This window comes from Pipistrellus kuhlii, unplaced genomic scaffold (genome assembly GCF_014108245.1).
Source record: "Pipistrellus kuhlii isolate mPipKuh1 unplaced genomic scaffold, mPipKuh1.p scaffold_m20_p_12, whole genome shotgun sequence".
NCBI classification, from domain to species: Eukaryota; Metazoa; Chordata; class Mammalia; order Chiroptera; family Vespertilionidae; genus Pipistrellus; species Pipistrellus kuhlii.
The window spans coordinates 15,584,633-15,603,521 of NW_023425427.1; the positions used below are offsets into that span (position 1 = coordinate 15,584,633).

Here is an 18,889-nt window from a genome sequence, read left to right on the forward strand (position 1 = left end):
ATATCTCAGTAAAGCTGTCAAAGATACCTGTGCGATGACCAAAGCATTGTTATACAAATCACCATACTTCTAAAAAAGGGGGGGCCTTTGGGGAGGAGGCATTGCTACTTCCCCCAGCTAAATCTGATCAAGGTTTTTCCCTAGTTCTAAGACGTCCACTTTTCATGGAGAGGAGCCTCTGACTCGCCTGGTGGCCTCCAGGTCAGAAGGTCACACCCAGGCCCTGCGGCCCAGGTCTGGCTCCATCAGTGGCTTCGTGCCACACCGGGGCCCGCCTGCCGGCCGCCCTCACCCACCTATGAGGCAGGAGTTGTGGTACTCATCCGTCTGGTTCTGGTACTCCTGGATCTTCTTGCAGACGTTGTCCGCACACTGCTCCAAGGTATCCGACATGCAGTCGGGCCTGGTGACGGAGCGCTTCTCCCTGCGGTAGAACTCCTGCAAGAGAAGGCTGCTGGTGTGGGTGAGGGCCCCCACCGTGGGACTCCGGTCCACCATCTTGGCATCCTCCGCCCTGCTCTCATCACCACCTAGCCCTTCTCTCCTGCTGTCCCAGTGACCCTCTTTCTGTTTGTCTGTCCTTTTCACCACTGCTGGCGTCGCAGGGTTATGCAAGGCACAAGAGAGGGAGTGGTGGCACCATTCTACTTATCCTTCAAGGCCAATATGGAATCTCTTTTCAATGACAGGGCTGAGAGCTAAGTAGGAAGTGGCCAAGCTGGTTACCAGGCTGTGGGGCCGCTAATATGGATGATCCGAAGCTCCTTCTCTGAAGGTCTCACAGCTCAGTGGGGGGCAGACAGGAAAAATGCACTCCTGTGTGGTGTGTGTGCAGAAACAGGTACCAAGCAGTTCCTCTTGGAGGACCCTCTGCTGACACGTCCCACCTGACTCCCTGTGGTGCCACCATGTCTTGTCACCCTTCTGCTGGGTGGTCACCTCAGGAACAGAGATGGGCTTGCTCCTCTGGGCGGACCCAGTACCTGACTACAGTTAGTGTCCAAGAAATGTTTAGGCCTGAGTAAATGGCTAAATGAATGAATGAAGCTTCGCTGGGTAGCCATGGTCCAGGGGGGCTGGAATCCCTCTTCCTCAGTTTCACCCACAAGGCTATTACCCGCTGACTGCAGGAGGCAGATGCAGCTGGGGGCATGTGGCCAGTGGCTGGCAGAGGGGCAGGCAGAGGCCTGTGGGCTACAGCTCTCACCTCTATGACATTCATCAGTTGTTCATTGTTATCCCAGAGGAGGGTCTGGATGACCCCTTTAAAGTCCCTGCAACAAACATGAGATGGATTCCTCCACTGAGTCAGGTTTAGCGGCCCTACAGGGACACAACAGGTGAAAATGTACTTAAAGGAGAAGGCGTTGTCACTTACTCGGCCTGAATAGGTGGCCTCTCCCAGAGCACCTGGAACCGTCTGTCTATTCTGTTGCCCTTGGTAATCCGCGTGACGCTGTGGGACAAAGGTGGGTCAGTGCTCTGGAGGCTGAGCCTGTGGGAGCCCCACCTGAGTTGTTAGAGGCATTAGACCTCCCTGTAGGCTACCTGGTTCCCACGTGTGGGGCTGAATCCTTCAAAATGCTCCTCTACTCCTCAACAGTTCTGGAGACAACCTGACCGTGGAAATGCAGCCCTTCCGCTGAATCCCACCCAAGGGCATTGAGAAGGGGGAAGAGAGCGAGGTGCTCGGCCTACAAATTTGTATCCCTGCTACAAATGTGAGCCTCCAAAGAAAAATGGGTTGAGCCACATATAGGGTTGCAAGGTTTTCAAAACACATACACACACACACACACACACACACAAAGAAAACCCACAATGCCCCCATTTAAACTTGACTTTCATATAAGCAATGAATAATTTTTTAATGTATTTCTCGTGCTATCTTTGGGACATACTTACACTAAAAAATATTACATGTTTTTCTAAAATTCAAATTTAACTGGGCATCCTGAATTTTCACCAGGCAGCTCCAGCAACATGGATTTCATTTTGTAGCCTAAACAAAAATGTCTGTAATAATCGGACCCCAAATGACCAGGAATTGGTTAATAAGTGAACGCTTTCCAAAGTTTTGTCCTTGTTTCCAACTCAAAACCAAAGAGAGAAAACGAAACATGCTCCCCTAACCAATCATATTGGGTGCCCAGCTGCTGGCCTGCCCCTCACTTCCCATGCCAACAGCCTCCAATCAGGTGCACCCAAAACCCTCCCCCTTCTCCGCTATAAAGCTTTCCCACTCCTCTGCCTGCCTTTGAGACTCCGCTAAAATGCAAGGGATGTGGCCCACTCCCTTGCCATCGCAAGCTCTGAGTAAGTAGCCTTTGCTTTTCTCATTTGGTTGATCTTTGTTTATTTCTGCATTGCAGACGGCCTGAGTGTTTAAAAAGACCTTCTGGAGGTATGCAAAGCCACAGGTTTCCTCACCACCACTTCCTCAAAACCACATCAATGAGGGCTCACAGAAGACCAAGAAAGTCTGTGTCCTGCTCTCCACCTTCTGTAAAAGCCATGTTGGGTGTTAGCCAGAGCTCATGAGCCATGAGTCTAATCCACATGTGTCAAACACAAGGCCCGCGGGGCCAAATCCGTCCCGCCAGGCCTTGCAATGTGGCCCGCACCACGCTGTCATCACTGCACTCCGCTGCGTTTCCATCACAATGACAGTTTATGACTGTTCAGTAAACCATTCGGCCCGCGATTTAGGCTGGATTTTAGATTTTGGCCCTTTCTCTGATTGAGTTCGACACCCCTAGTCTAATCACTCCAACGGGGTGGGGCGTAGTGGGCAGAGCACATTGCTAGAAGCCAGAGGCCCAGACTCCTCCTAAGGTTCTGTGATGTCACCCAAAGAAAGCCATCTCCAGGGTCCATCTTTCTGTTCAGTGTGATGTGCGTGGGAAGGGAAGGTAGAGGGCTTGGATCCACCAGCCATCACCTTGGGCACCACTAAATTCTCAGACAGGCTCTCTAAGAGGGAATGAGGGCAGATATAACCAAAACCAGCACCAGAGCTGGACCCTCGCTGTGTCCCTTGGAGTCTTGAAGCTGTGGGCACCAGGCAGCACATCCTGATGACAGACGCTGGTAAAGTAACAGGGTGGTCTCTGGCCTCCATTGAGGGAGACAGGGTTGGGGTCTGGGAAGGGGAGATCTTGGGCAGCCCAGCATCCCTACCTCCCTGCTGAGGTGGCATTGGCACTGGACAAGGTCTTTGCAGAGTGTTCTCCCTGGTTCCGGTGTCGCTTCAAGCCTTTGGGTGACAATCGCCCAGGTGAGGACCCCAGGTGAGTACGGACCAGGTGGCACCATGGCTTCCCCGCTGCCAGTGCCCTGCGACTCGCAGGCCTGCTTGCCTTTACCTGTCTGCGATCGAGTTTTATCAGCTGGGGAAACTGGGGATCTTGAGTCCTGAACTCTGAAACCGAAGGAAAGGATGTGAGGTTTCCCCAGTGACCATGAGCACAGCTCATGCCAGCCACTGGGCACCACTCCCGTTAGCACACAGCACAACATGACGGCAAACTATCATGAGCCTCACTTTAGAGGAGAAAAAGGAGGCTCTGAGAGGAGAGGTCCCTTGCTTAGTAAGATCACAGGCTTCCAGGGGTGGGCTCACATGGGGACCCCGTGTGTGTGTGGGACTCCAAAGCCAGTTCCTGAAAGCTCAGGGCCTGGGCCCCGGGTGGCAGGGCCCCGTAGTGCACCCCAGGGCCACTCACTGCAGGATCTTCTTGACCACATCGATAGCCGGGTCTTCAATCATGGGCTTCCCCATGCGGCTCGGCTGGGCAAAGGACTCGGGGATGACCACGTCTACCTTGGCCTCCTCTTCGAGGACTTCGGAAGACACCAGGATGTCACTGTCCTTGTCCAGGTCAGTCAAGGTGCTGCTCTGAGGCCAGAGAGAAAGGCCCGAGCATGTGGGCCCAGCCTAGGTGCCGACAGGCTGGCTTCACATTCCAGCACCACTTTGCTCAGGGGCTGCAGCTGGAGGCCAGCTGACGGACCATGTTGAGCCTCTGTTTTCCCTTCTATGAAACAGTAATGGTCTCGTCCCCTTTAGAGGGCCACTCACTCATGCATGCATGCATGCCAACTTTCAAACATGCTTCCTGAGTGCTTGCTCTCTGCAAGGCTCTGCCTGGGTCCCTGGACATGGAGTAGAGAGGTCACATGGACCCTTGTCCTCATGGACCGTAAAGTCTAGTCAGAGAGACAGACATTTAATACGTATTAAGTAAGTGTTTGGTCGCAATGGGCACCAGTGCTATAAAGGAAAAGTTCCAGTGTCTTCTAGGAGACTGAGGGTCATGGGCCTGTAAGGCTGGCCCGTGGTTGTTCCCAGGCAATGTTTTCAACTGAGAGATGACTGCATGGATGAGTGAGTAGCCAGCTCCCCCTTGAGATAGACCTTAGAGAAAGGGTCAGAGTGGTGGCTCACAATGAGAGTTTAGTTAGACTGTTCCCTCCTTTATTCTGAGTCATGACACTGCAGGGGACTGTGAGAGGGAAGGCCCCAGCTGGACGTCTAAGCCTGTCAGGAGCAGCAGTGGTGGTGCGATGGAGGCTTAGTGTTGATGGTGTGGTGGGAAGAGCCTCCCCCTAGAAGGGAAGGCTGGTTCAAACCGTGGCAGTGAGAGGCAGGTCTGAGGGTAACTAGAGCGGAATTTGAGGGGTGTCCATTTATACTGCCAGAGGCTGCTGTGTAAGTCTGATGAGAGTGTCATCTGGGGGGGGGGGGGTCCAAACTGGCATCTTGGGGGAACCAGAAAAATGAAGAAGCCATGGAGGGTGGCCTGCTCAGGTTGCTGCATAGGTCTGACTTTCCCCAGAGGGCAGGAGAGTGACAGGCAGAATGGCCTTTTCTAGTGTTTGGTCTGGCTGCAGCTCAGGAAACGGGTCATGGAAGGAAGTGAGAAGCTAAAGACAGCCAGGGGTGCAAGAGAACAGGGAGATTGGATGAGGTGGTGGGGGGGGTGAGGTAAGAGAGAAGCTGGTAGCTGCTCACGGGTATGGGTGGGAAGGAAGAGGCTGAAAAGTGAGGCTTCCCTGAGAGCTGGTGGGTGCAGTGAGCTGAAGGCCCTGATGGGGGAGAGGAGGTGGTATCCAGAGGTGAAGGGTCCTCTCAGAGACCAATGCAGGGAAGTGGCCCGTCTTCGATTTGGACCCACATCTGACTGCATAAACTGTGGCCTTTCCAGGGCACCCCATAGGCCTGATGTCCAGGAGGGGCCTGGGAGCTCCCTCTTCCCTTGGGCTTTGCTGAGCCCTGCATTCTCACCTCCCCTCCCCGCCCCCCATCCCATTCCACGCCTTACAGCAAACATCACTTGTGTTATAGACGCATGCTTCCGCTTGCAGTTGAGGTACTGAATCCTCTGGCTCAGTCTTTCTCTCCAAGTTTGTATGAAGCCATGGAGGTCTTTGGTGACCACTACCTGGTAAGAACACGGGAGAAGCAAGCCACAGGAAGCAGGCTGCAGGAGGGCGGGCTGATTCCATCTGAATGTCAGGAATGGGAGCCGGCTGGTGAGAATGCCTCGTGGTTGGATGGAGGCCCCTCACTGGCAGGAAGGGCTCTGGGGAAGTGGCTGGCTCTCCCAGGTGCTGCACTGGGACAGCAGGCCCTTCAGGGCAGTGGTCGGCAAACTCATTAGTCAACTGAGTGGCAACCCGGGGCTCGAGAGCAGAAGTTTGCCGATCATTGCTTCAGGGGATAGGGCATCGTGGGGGTTCCATTACTGGGTCTACAGATTTGTTCTAGACCAGTGGTTGGCAAACTGCGGTTCTGTTGACTAATGAGTTTGCTGGCCACTGTTCTAGGCAAATGATTTAAATACACTTGGCTCAGTCTCCCCATCTGCATGCTTGGGGACAAAGCATGCTTCCCTAGGATTTCCCCTAGACCTAATTCTCTATGTTCAGAAGGAAATGTCTGGCCTAAGATGGCAATGGTGTGCAAAAGTGAAATGATCACAACTTTCTGTAGGGGAATCTCCATGACAACATCAAATACACACCCTGCTAAAGTAGCAACCCCACTGACCACGCCCCACAGGTGTGTAGGAAAGCACAGTGAGGTGCCGGGAAGGCACAGAAACACCGGCATCAAAATACAGGAGTCATGAGAGGCTCTGCAGGAAACGAGGACAACATGAGTGATGTGTGTTCTCCACTCTGTGCTTCGTGGATGTTGGAACTTTTTCCAGGAAGCATGTGCTGCTATGCAAGAGAAAGCAAAAAAGACAGAAAAACAAATGTCCTCTTTTGTTAGACAATTGAACCGTAGTCAGTCACTGAAATGTAAGAGAAAGGATTCTCTCACCGGACTCTGTCTGCCTGCCTGGGATTCAGGAGGAAGGCTCCGAGGCCCCTCTGGTGCTGGAGAAATCTTGATCATGTAAGTGTATTTCCAGTTTATGATTCCAGCCTGAGGCATCTTTACCATTCATAGCTTAGCATCTGCAGAGCACTTACATTTTTATCTCCCCTTGAGTTTCGGTACATTTCCACTTTGCTTTGAAGCTGTTCCAGAGAAGAATTTAATCCTTCTGCTTGTGAATTAGATTTTGCCACCTAGAAAAGACAGAAGTTCTAAGATGTGTTTCTAGAATACTTATTTTGATCAGGAAACTGTTTAGTTGAAACATATTATCTGAGAAATGAATTAAATACTGGAAAAATTAAATCAAGTGGGGAAAAGGCACAATCTTATCAGAAACTTGATCAATGTGCGTTTTAAATGTTTTTTTACATTGTCAAATAGATAAGGTTTAAAAAATAAAATTGGTGACTCACAGCAATGGCTGAGGGTCTGGGTATATTTCTAGGAATTTATCCATTTCTTACAGGTTTTCGTTTTTATTGGCATATAATTGATCATAGTAGTCTCTTCTGATCCTTTGTATTTCTGTAGTATCAGTTGCAATATCTTTTAGTTCTGATTTTATTTGAATCTTGTCTCTTTTTTTCCCTAGTCAGTCTAGCTAAAGGTTTGTCAATTTTGTTTATCTTAAAAAAAAAAAAATAAGCATAGTTTCATTGATCTTTTATATGGTTTTTCTAGTCTCTATTTCATTGATTTCTGATCTGACCTTTAGGTATTTCCTTCATTCTGCTAAAGTTTATTCTTCTTTTTAAGTTTAATTTCTTTCTTTCTTTCTTTTTTTTAGTTCCTTGAAGTGCTCAGCTAGGTTGTTTATTTGATATCTTTGACCTGGACTCACATTATGACTATACATACCATTTAAGAACTCTGTGTCCTTGACTAAGTCACTTACTCTCTGCATGTTTCTTTATTCTAAAATGGGGATTAAAAGCAGTGCTTGCTCTGTACAGTTCTTATAAGGACTAACATAGCCAATCAAAATAAGTCCATTAACATTCAAAGAACTCAATGAATGTTAGAAGCTATGACGATTTAATTTGTCTTCCTGGCTGGAGTGCAAGTCCCATGGGGCTGAGTACCCCCAGCTTCTAGGACAGCGATGGCATGCAGGTATGTGTGTGTGTGTGTGTGTGTGTGTGTGTGTGTGTGTGTGACAGAGAGAGAGAGAGAAAGAGAAACAGCCACCAGATGAGAATTAATCTGTCCCACCTCACACTTGATGTTCACTTGCAGATTTGTCAGGAACCGCTGGATTTTCTCTAAGAAAATAAGGTCCACAGACAGGTTACGGAATTTACTTTCAAACTTGTTGATAAAATCATTGGCCTGCAAAGAAATATAGAAAGTAAGGGAGGGGGGGCTTAATTGGGAACTTCTGGGCCCCAGAAGCAGAGGGGGACAGGCTGAACTAATGGTTGGAAAGGGGGCCTGACTGGCCTGGTTGACCTAATAACCAGGTATCCTGGGAGCCTGGCTGGAGGTCAGGGGTGGGGCTCACCCACCTGATCCAGGTATTCGCTCTCCATCTTCTCCATGTTGAGCATGATTGAGCTTTCAACAACCTCTATCAGGGCAGCTTCCTTCTCTAGTCGATTACACAGTGCCTGAACTTCTTCAGGAGAAAAGTTGCCTCCCTCTGAAAACAATCTGAAAAGAATTTGGAAGAAATAGAAGCCACTGAGCAGACCTGAAACTTTCTACCCATTCCAAATGTGTGGTTAATAAGGCTTTAAGTTAAAAGTACAAGATCAAGGTAAAATGAATGCAGGTGAGTCAAGGACAGAAGCAGGAAAATAACCCAAAAACCCATCGAGGGATGGATGGATAAACAAAATGTTGTATACAGTATATGCACGATAGAATCGTATTGGGCCTTAGGAAGGGATGAAATGCGGACACATGCTACAATGTGGATGGATGTTGAAGACATTATGCTAAGTGAAATAAGCCAGACACACAAAAGGACAAGTGTTGTGTGATTCCACTTACAATGAGGTATCTGGAGGAGTCAAATTCATAGAGGCAGAAAAGAGAAGGGTGGCTGTCAGGGGCTGGGGGGATGGGGGTTAGTACAAAATGAGTGCAGAGTTTCAGTTTGCAAAGATGAGAAAGTTCTGGAGATGGATGACGGTGATGGCAGCACAACACTGCGGCTATACTTCATACCACTGAACTGAACATCTGAAAATGGTTCAAATGGGTAGTTTTGTGTTATGTGCATTTATTTTGTCACAATAAAAAATTAAAGGGACATGACCAACTCTCCATAGAGAAAGAAGCCCGGTGGCCGCAGAGGCCCGGGTGCTGGCTCCCACCTGCTGTGCTTGATGAACTCTATGTTGGTGTAGCGGAGCTTGCCCAGGCTCTCCTCCAAGTACTGGCGGAAGCTGCGCAGGGACACCTGGATGACATCGACATAGCTAAGCAGCTCCCGGTGCAGGGTGCTGCTGAGACTGACCAGCCTGCGGACGTGGGAGGAGCAGGGTGGTGACTGGCATGGGAGGCCAACCTGGAAGGCTGCTTGAGCTCCACTGCTGTGCCCAGCTGTGAGGCCACCAGCAGCACTGCCCACCTTCTCTGGACAATAAAAGAGGCTTTGGAAGGAAGTTCAAAATGCCAGCGTGTGCAGGACAGAGCGTGGAGCTCTCAGTGTGCTGGGCCAGAGGGCCCCTCTACCCTCACACCAAATTGATAAAAGGATCCCCAGGTCCTTCTGGATCTTGTCCTCCCTCTGGCATGTTCGCTCTAACTCCCAGCAGCATGGCCCCTGTTTCCTGGGGCTCCCCTGGATGAGTGCCCTGCAGGTTTCCTCTTCGCGCCCAAGCCCGCCCTAACCAGCTGCCTCTCGTGTAGCTGACCACTGCGCACAGACCTGTGAGGCCTCCTCACCTGTCACCCCGCTGAGGCCTCCTGGAGTATGCAAGAGCCCCCATCCCAAGTCCCTGCATGGCCTTCCTGGAACCCCGTGCCCTGCCCTGCGCACATCTCTACCTCCAGCTGGGCCAGGGCTCCTTCCTGATGGGGGAATTCTGCCTCTACCCACCTTCCTTTATCCTGACTGCCCCGGACGGAAGTGGACATTTTGGGATACATTGTCTGCATGGAGCGCCCTTTGTTCTCTCTGGCTGCTCTCCTGCCCCAGCCCCCAGGCCGCAGACAGATGTTACACAGTTGGACTCTGACCCTCGCGCAGAGGTGAAATGAAAAGGGAAGGTTGCTCCCTGGCCTGGAAAACCCAATTCTTTTATCCACCAGAGGGACCGCTCCTCGGACAGCAGCCACCCGGCTGGGTTCTAGGCCCAGAAGGCCAGGATGGGGGGGACTCCCGGCCCTTACTTCTGGCTCCTGGTGGCGTTCAGGAAGATGTGCTCCATGTCCCAAATCTTGCTGCGAAAGTGCTTGGTCTTAATGTTTTGCTCCTCCTGGAACTGGGAGAACATCAGCTTCTCCTTCTTCAGTGCCTCCACCACTCCTGCACAGTGGCTGTCCAAACGCTCTTGATGAAGCAGGAGCTCGGCTGGAATGAACGAGGGAGCTGAGGTCCTCTGGATGTTCCTTTCCCTGACAGTGACAGCTGCCCTCCCCAGGCTGCTGCAGAGCAGGGACCAGTCAGGACATTGTCCCTTACTCTGCCCTCACCAGGGCGTGGCCTGGGAATGGGCACAGAGATCAGGGAGGCCAACTTGAAACTGCCCCAGGGTCTCTAACTGGGAGGGGGGTCTCTGCTGGTGGAGACGCCCTGCCTATAGCTAAAGGGAACAAGGCCTGGCAGATGGAGAGTCCCAGAGAAGCAACCTGGGAGCAGGGGGGATAGGGGCAAGGGGTTGGGGCGGTCAGGGGTCTCAGTGAGAGAAAACACCCAGCCCGCAGCTGGGCAGTTGAGGGTTGTTCCTTTTGATTGTTTCCAATGAGCCTGAATTCCAATGGACTTCTAAGGTGAAGTGAAAAGAACCAGGATTTGGCTTCCAAAGATCCCTCCCAGGGCTGTAGAGCTAGCAGACAGCCCCAGCTCACCCTGTCTGACCTCCCTGCCGCTGGGAGAGGTGAAAGTGCCGTGGTCCCAGCGCCATCAGACACGAACGGTGTGGCTCCGGGATATGGCCTCTCTGGCCCGGACTTCCACATGGTGCACTGGGCCAGGGAACCAGGGAGGGGGAAGGAAACCAGCCTTCGGAAAGCACCTTATTTATATTTATAGTCAATGCACGTTTTTCAGATGAAGACAATGGGAACCAAAAGTCCAGGAGGTGCCGAAACTGGTTTGGCTCAGTGGTAGAGCGTCGGTCTGCGGACTGAAAGGTCCCAGGTTCGATTCCGGTCAAGGGCATGGACCTTGGTTGCGGGCACATCCCCGGTAGGGGGTGTGCAGGAGGCAGCTGGTCGATGTTTCTCTCTCATCGATGTTTCTGGTTTTCTATCTCTCTCCCTTCCTCTCTGTAAAAAAAAAAAAAAAAATCAATAAAATATATTAAAAAAAAAAAACAAAAAATCACACAGAAGTCCAGGAGGTCTCCTAAGGCCACAAGCACTGGGACTCCAGGCCAGGTTGCCAGATTCCACAACCATTCCCCTACCCCAGGCAATGGGAAGTTGGGTGGGACTCTGTGGGAACTGTCTGAAGGTCTGTGATGGAGCTGTGACACCAGTGAAAACCTGACAGGGGTCATTGAAGGGTCCATCTAAAAGTGTGCCCCCACCCCCATTAATGGACTCCTCTGCCTAAGGAAGAAAAGGCACCACTTTTAAGTGTTATAAATTATGAGCAGAAATTAAGGACTACCGCTTTGGGGGGCTTGTGGCTTGTATGAGTTGCTTATGATTGCTCACTGTACCACTGCCACTAACAACATCCTCTTCTACAGGTTGAGAGACAGATCAGAGAAATTGGGTAACCTGGCCAGTGTCACACAGCTACAGCGGTTGAGCCTGACAGCTCTGATACCGGAGCTACAGGCTTGCCCCTGGAGCATCCGCCACATATCTGACAGACATGTGAACAGATCTGGGATCCACACAGCTAAAACAGGACAACACTCTTCATTTCAATATCTAATGCCTCCATGGACAACAGGGGGGTAGGGGCATGCATGGGGAGGGGTTTAGGATGGGATTGGGGGGAGGATGAGGACAAATATATGATACCTTAATCAATAAAGAAATTTTATATATATATATGTATATATATATCCTATTTAAAAAAACTATTAATACATTTTGAATGAGTATTCTGAGTACCACTTTCTCGGCCAGCCCAGGAGGAGCAAACCCTTACACGTGTGGTGTGACAACAAGATAAAGGTTGTGTGGTGCAAACCGGGGCAGCGAGTGAGTGGGCAGCCGTGGCGGCAGACACCAGGGGTCTGGAGCAGGGCCGCCCTCCCAGGGGGGACTGTACCTGCCCTGACGTTGTGGATGTCCTTTTCAATGCGCTCTGCTCTGGGCTGGTGCAGGTGCAGACGCACCTCCAGCTCTGAATCCAGCTGGTCTATCTTGGTGGACACGATGACCCGGGCATTGAGAGTACACTGGTCAAACCACTTCTCCAAGTGCTCGAAAAAGCCAGCTCGAAGCCTGACGGAGAGACCAGGTATGGTCATTCTGACAGTGATTGGAACCTGGGAGAGATCTTCCCATATTGATAAAGTACCTGGCCCTTTCACTCTTTCTTCCTTATTTTATTTCCCAAAGGCACTGTGTTTTTGGTCTGGGTGGACCATAATTCTTTTACCATATCCCTTCTCGAGGGCATTGGATGGTTTTCAACCATTTGTTCTTACAGAGAAAGCCACAACGAATAAACTTCTACACATGTTAAATGTCAAAGCATTTCTATAAGGCAAATTCCCTGAACTGGAATTGTTAAATTAAATGCTAAAATACAGGTGTGATTCTTGGAGACACAACCAAAGTACTTCTACTTCAAGGCAACCTGAACTCCCATCAGCAGCGAGGAACAGTTCCTACCTCTCCATGACCTCAGAGAACATTGTCAAACTTCTAAATTTGACAATTTTGTCATATTATGACTGAGATTGAGCATATTTTCATTTATTTAAGACCATTTTATTTCTTTTTCTGAATACTATGCATTAATATATCCTGCCCATTTCTCTACTGCGTAACTGCTTGTTTTTCTCATTAATCTCCTTATATAGGAGCTCTTTATATATTAGGAACATGAGGTCCTTGACTGTGATGTGAATTGCAAATATTTCCCCAGTTTGTCACGTTTTCCTTTAACAAAAAAAAACAACAACAAACAAACAAACAAACAAACAACAACAACAACAACAACAACAAAAAAAAAAATATATATATATATATATATATATATAATTGATTTTTTAGAGAGGAAGGGAGAGGGATAGAGAGTGAGAAACATTGAAGAGAGAGAGACATTGATCAGCTGCCTCCTGCACACTCCCTACTGGAGATGTGCCCACAACCAAGGTACATGCCCTTGACTGGAATCAAACCTGGGACCCTTCAGTCCACAGGCCGATGCTCTATCCACTGAGCCAAACCGGTTTCGGTGAAATTAGTCCATTTTTTGTTAAAATGTTTCAACTTGTTAATAAAAAGCATGACAAGAGAATGAGAATAAAAGGGTTTCCTACTCACTGTTTCTTAACTTCTGAAACTAGACTGGATGGAATGATTACTTGTTCTAGGAACTTGGCATTGGAAGTGTCGTTGATGAGAACGTCAGAGAGGTTGGAATGGATCCCCTTGATACCCTCCTCTTCTTGTTCCAGGGGTATGAAGACAAAATAAGTGTTCCCACTAGACACTGTGAAGGATTCCATGTCCTCAGGGGATGCAGTCCTCAGGCTCTCTCCCTCGGCTTCGGACTAAGCAGAAAACAAGACTTTAGACTTGACATCATCAAACAGACTTGGGGATTCTTGACCTATGAGCTGAATCTAGCCTGTAGTTGTTTTTTTTTGTTGCCCACATAATGCTTTTAAAGTCTGGAAATTCCACATATAGTCTAGATTTTGGAATTATCTTAAAAATCAGAAAACCTGGCAATTCTGAGCCCACTTCCCACATGATATTGTTGGCTGGGGCTGAGTAATGACTGCACAGTTGCCATAGACTGAATGGTGGCCGTTCTTCCAAAATTTATATCCCCATCGTTTTGGTGTTTGGAGGTGGGCCTTTAGAGGGTGATTCAGTCATGAAGACAGAGCACTTATGAATGGGATTAGTAAAAAAAAAAAAAAAAAAAAAAAAAAAAAAAAAAAAATCCCAGAGAACTCCCCTGCCCTTCCACCATGTGAGGACACAGTGAGAAGATGGCCATGTATGAACCAGGAAGTGACCTTCACCAGACACCCAATCTGCTGGTGCCTTGATCTTTGACTCCCAACCTCTAGGACTCGGGGGGGGGGGGGCAGGGAAACTGTTGTTTATAAGCCACCCAGTCTATGTTACAGCAGTTCAAATGGACAAGACAATGCTCTTTACCACTTGTCACCATTTTACACTTGGTCTCTAACTCTATGACATGCCTATCGGCATCTGAGTTTGAGATCCCTGCTCAGAAAGAAGTCTCATGTGCCAATTCTTCCACAGCAACACAGGAAAAGTACCTTTTGCAATTTCACGATTATGAAATCCAAGTTACTGTTCTGTGGGAGTTTGAACATGTTGGGCAAGATTTAATGATGTGAGAATTACTTCCCTGTACTTGAAGGAGAGCTCTGTCTGCCAACTCGGAGATGTGTCTTTTGTTTTACACAACCAGGGAATGAGAAGAGGGAAAGAATAGAGAGGGTAAGTTGATCTACACAGTAAAGAGGAGCCAGAAAAGAGAGAGGACCAGGGAAGACCAAGGAAAGTCGTATGGCCTCAGAGTAGGGATGTGAGGAGAGGAAAGTGAATTTAAAAATAAACAAACCTTGCTATGAGATAACAATTAGATCCCTATTGGCAAAAATAAACTGTGTGCATATCTTTGTAATTCCTTATACACACCCCAAGGGAGACTGTGTCACGGGGACTCAGGCTTGTATTAATGACACACAGAGTGAACATAACACAATTTCTCCAAGCAAAGCATAAATCCAGCCTTGACCTACCTCAGCCATAAATAAATTCTCAAGGTCTTCCTCCTCCTCCTCCTCCCCTTCTTTCTCTTCGTGCTCCTCTTCTTTCTTCTCCTTCTCTGCCTCTTCCTCCTCTTTCTTCTCTTCCTTCTCCTTTTCTTGAACCATCACACTTTCCTGATTCGGGGATGATTTTAAGGAGCTGTCTCTTTCAACCTGCATTTCTTCTAATTCCTGAACAGAGTCCTCTCTCGACTCATCCACCTCTTCACTCGGTACAGATGTTTCCCTCCGGTTCACTGTCTCTTCAGTTACCAAGGGTTCCATGTCTTCATATTGTCCTTCTTCCACCTCTTCTGCTGACCAAGGGAAACTTTGAGGTTCACTTATGCTTTCCTCACTCTTGCTCGTTTCCATTGTAGCACTCTGCTTCCTCCTCAGTTTTCTCATTCTCTCCTGAATATCCTTTTCATATGCTTCTGTTGGGGACCAACCCAGAGCACAAAGAAAGACAGGTTACCAATGTAGCCTGAATTGAGTATCCCCCAACCCAAAATTATACAAGAGTGGAGTCGGGGAGAATCAGACTTGGCCTGTGAGAGGCTTACCTGGTTCCCTGAGCTTGAAAATGACATCCCCATCCAAGTTCTACAAGGAAACAAACAGAGACACTGAGCAGCACTGCCCTCCTCCTAGGTGCCACTTCTAAGGGCATCTCCTTTCTTTCTTTTTTTCTTTTTCTTTTTTTAAAATATATTTTTATTGATTTTGTACAGAGAGGAAGGGAGAGAGATAGAGAGCTAGAAACATCGATGAGAGAGAGTCATCGATCAGCTGCCTCTTGCACACCCCCTACCAGGGATATGCCTGCAACCAAGGTACATGCCTTTGACCGGAATCGAACCCGGGACCTCTCAGTCCCCAAGCCGATGCTCTATCCATTGAGCCAAACCGGTTTCGGCTCTTTCTTTTTTTTAAAAAAAATATATTTTATTGATTTTTCACAGAGAGGAAGGAAGAGAGATAGAGAGCTAGAAACGTCGATGAGGGAGAAACATCGACCAGCTGCCTCTTGCACACCCCCTACCGGGGATGTGCCCACAACCAATGTACATGCCCTTGACTGGAATCGAACTTGGGACCTCTCAGTCCACAGACCGACGCTCTACCATTGAGCCAAACCTGCTTCAGCAGGGCACCTCCTTTCATTTACATAAAAGGAACTGCCTCCTGCTCCCCCCCCCCCCGCCCCATCCCCAATATTTAATGCAGGCATTTCATTGGGTCATCAGGGTGTTCCCAATTCAGGGAATCAGTTTTACTTAATCCCAAACATACTAGCAATCCCTTTCATCATACAGTAGGCGGTAAGAGAATAAAATCTCATTCTGACATTTTTTGATATTGTTGTTAATCCTTACCCAAGGGTATCTTTTCCATTGGTTTTTAGAGAGAGTGGAAGGGAAGGAGAGGGGAAGAGAGGGAAAGAAGAATTGGTGTAAAAGAGACACATTATTTGGTTTCCTCCCACATTTGCCCCAACCAGGGGCAGGTATTGAACCTGCAACCTTTTGGTACTTGGGCCGATGCTCTGACCACTGAACACACCAGTGAGCTAAAAGAATGGTCAAATTAGCCTTTTTGGAGTTTGCAGGTCTGGATTTGAATTTTAGCTCCTTACACATTGGGTCATCTTGGGCAAGCTCCTTAAACCCTGAGGGGCTCAGTAGGAGAGGAAGGTGCCATGGGAGGTCAGGCTCAATGGATGGGGTGCTTGTCACTGGAGTGGATTTGGGATGAGCGGAGGCAGGCATATGCCAGCAGAGGAGAAGGAGGATGGGCAGGGGCAGATGCAGGCAGAGTGAGGAGTTAGCAGAAGCAGGGACAGTCAAGGCGGAACCAGCGGTGGGGCGTCTGTGGTCACCCAGGAGCTGTGGGTGAGGGCCTTGGGGGTGGAGAGTGAGTGGGTCAGAGCTGGACTTTAGGAGGGGCGTGTGGCAGTGGTGGGTTGGATGCATGAACTCAAAGAATTGTTAAATTAGCCTTTTTTTAATTATAACTCCATCCTTCAACCTCTTCTAATCTGAGTGAGAGGTGCTCTCTCTTAGAAATGCTTTTGGCTTTTGAGTCCTTGATGTCCTGACACAGGATCTAATTCCACGTGGTTAGGAACGGCGTTCAGAGTTGAAGCAAATCAGAACTAGAAGTCATTCCTTTGCTTCTCGGAGAATGACTGGGCTTTTTGCACCCCCCCCCCCCCCGCACTCCCACCCCATACCTGTTCAAAGACCTCACGAACATGGAAGTGTTTGCTGAGGTTGGCGCTGTAGGAGTTGAGCTCGTTCAGTATGACCGCTGAGTACTCCATCACTTCTCTTGTCAAGACGACATGAAAATGTTCGTACCTGGGAGGTGGGTGGGTGATGCCATCATCTAAGAAGGGCTCTGCTGAATGTGGGCGACCCCCACCAGAAGCAAAGCTCCTGACCCCACGGAGTGGGGCTAGAACTGGGCGTTTAGCTCTGCACACAGCTGCTGTACAGGTTTCTTTTTACAACAATAGTCCTTGGTTTGTTTTTCTGTTTTTCTGATCATACAAGGGACTCGTACTGGCTGTAGAATATTTAGAAAACGCACACGAGAGCGTTGTGACATGGATTCCCACTCCCTGCCCATTGCCCTCTCACCCAGTCCTTGAACATCACCTCCATGATCCCATCAAACCCTCTGATGCCCCAAGACCCAGGTAAGGAGACCAAGGCTCAGGAGTGACATATTTGCCTCAAGATAATACTTCTGAATCGAAGTCCTGCAGACAATCAGCAGTACTCTTCCCTTTCTGCAAATGGTCCTCACAGAATTAGTCGTACAAAGGCACAAACAGAGAACTGTTTTTAACATCGAAAAACTGGAACCAGTCTTTAAAAGCGAATCAATTGTGGGGTGGTTACATCATTATAAAGCAGCTACATGCATGAGTTCTACATGGTCATTTAAAAACGGAAATACGTTTGTAGTTATAACATTCGCATAGTAGGATCCGATCGCTATTTACAGGACACTATTTCCACCTATACACATGCTCATCAAAACAAGGAGTTGAGCAGAAATAAGGAGAATTATTTTACATGCTTGTGTTGGCTAACTTCTTCTTCTTCTTTTTTTTTTTTTTTTTTTTTTACTAAAGAGCATGCATGTTTAAAATTTAAAGGAAGGAGAGAGCCCGTGCTCATGACCTTAAAGGTACAGGGCCTTGAAAAATCTCCCTCCGTGAACTTTTCAGATCAACGTCCTCCCTGGAAGTTTCCGTGCTGACTGAGAACCACGCTGCAAAGGACCACCGCCTTCTCCAAAGCTGGAGGCCACAGGAGAACCTTGAGTTTGTTGGGCACACGCTGGGCTCCAAAGCAGGCAGCCTCTGACCCTGAGCATGAATTCCAGCTCTTCCCCTCCGGTCTCCTGGGGCCTGGTCTGCCTACCTGCTTTTCATATTCTTCAGGTAATCTTTGGCCTTTTCCAGGTGAAACTTCAATGTTCCCTCACTGCTTTGCTGCCTCAGTTGGTCCAACAGCTGGTCGAGGTGGGCCTCGTGGGCCTGGCGGCCACCCCGGAAACAGGAGGAAGCAGATGGGAGTTACCAGAGCTTGCAGAGCAGAAGTGACAATCAGAGACCCTACCATTGGAACTGAGGTCCAGGCGCCCGGGGCAGGTCCTGGACTCTCTTTTTACAAAAAGGGCACTGCTCCGGGCTTTGGGCTCTTCTCTCTGCCTGGCATGTTCTTCTCTGTCCACTTTACATCCCCGGGGACCCAGCTCAGGTGGGACTTCTCAGGGACCTACCTGTCCCTCACACCCACCTAGGCTCGCCCGTCACACCGTCCTGTAGCCCCTGCTCCTCGCTCTCATGCTTGAAATCATGATGAGAAGACCCCATCCACTCCCAACTGTGTGAAGGCAGGTGGGGCAGGAGCCAGCTCACTGCCAGAAGTAGATGCTCCACACCAGCGGTCGCCAATTGGTGGTTGGCGGACCACTGGTGGCCCGTGAGGTCCGAAAGGTTGGCGACCGCTGCTCCCACCTGCAGTCTGTCTGTCCCTCATGCACACTCTCTCACAGACATGTCTGAATCCAGGGACCCATTGCACAGCCCAGACCTGACTCAGGTGGTCCCATGGCCAAAGTGAGCCTCGTTTTCCCCCTGGCTCAAGTTTTACAGCTAGCTTGAGGTTTTACATTTGAAATGAATTTGTGTGTATTATGTGAAGTGTGGTCAAAGTCGTATGCTTTTTTTGTTTTTTTGTTTGTTTGTTTTTTTCATTTTTGCATTTGAATGCTGGCTAAGTTCACAGGCCACCTAGCAGGACCAACAGGCAGCAAACAATCTGGGCATGGCCCTTCCCACCTCCCGCCCAACCCCCCTGGGGAGTTCCCCTGGGAGCTGGAG

At 49.1% G+C, this 18,889-nt stretch overlaps 1 protein-coding gene across 2 annotated transcripts in view; it reads right to left on the minus strand.

Moving 5' to 3' along the window:
* The window catches only part of CCDC180 (coiled-coil domain containing 180), a 46,241-nt gene that overhangs the window by 9,825 nt on the left and 17,527 nt on the right, over positions 1-18,889 (minus strand). Inside the window, exons 14-31 of one of the 2 annotated variants that reach the window (XM_036433275.2) lie at positions 17,925-18,040; positions 16,724-16,850; positions 15,054-15,093; positions 14,479-14,924; positions 13,016-13,245; positions 11,790-11,965; positions 9,731-9,911; positions 8,710-8,856; positions 7,897-8,041; positions 7,604-7,720; positions 6,484-6,582; positions 5,325-5,444; positions 3,726-3,898; positions 3,366-3,421; positions 3,181-3,256; positions 1,379-1,456; positions 1,208-1,274; positions 297-438 (exon numbers count right to left, since the gene is read on the minus strand). In XM_036433275.2, the coding sequence (XP_036289168.1) occupies positions 297-438; positions 1,208-1,274; positions 1,379-1,456; positions 3,181-3,256; positions 3,366-3,421; positions 3,726-3,898; positions 5,325-5,444; positions 6,484-6,582; positions 7,604-7,720; positions 7,897-8,041; positions 8,710-8,856; positions 9,731-9,911; positions 11,790-11,965; positions 13,016-13,245; positions 14,479-14,924; positions 15,054-15,093; positions 16,724-16,850; positions 17,925-18,040 (2,536 nt within the window). The remainder of the gene's footprint in view (positions 1-296; positions 439-1,207; positions 1,275-1,378; positions 1,457-3,180; positions 3,257-3,365; positions 3,422-3,725; positions 3,899-5,324; positions 5,445-6,483; positions 6,583-7,603; positions 7,721-7,896; positions 8,042-8,709; positions 8,857-9,730; positions 9,912-11,789; positions 11,966-13,015; positions 13,246-14,478; positions 14,925-15,053; positions 15,094-16,723; positions 16,851-17,924; positions 18,041-18,889) is intronic. The other variant, XM_045579979.1, reaches the window with a different exon arrangement.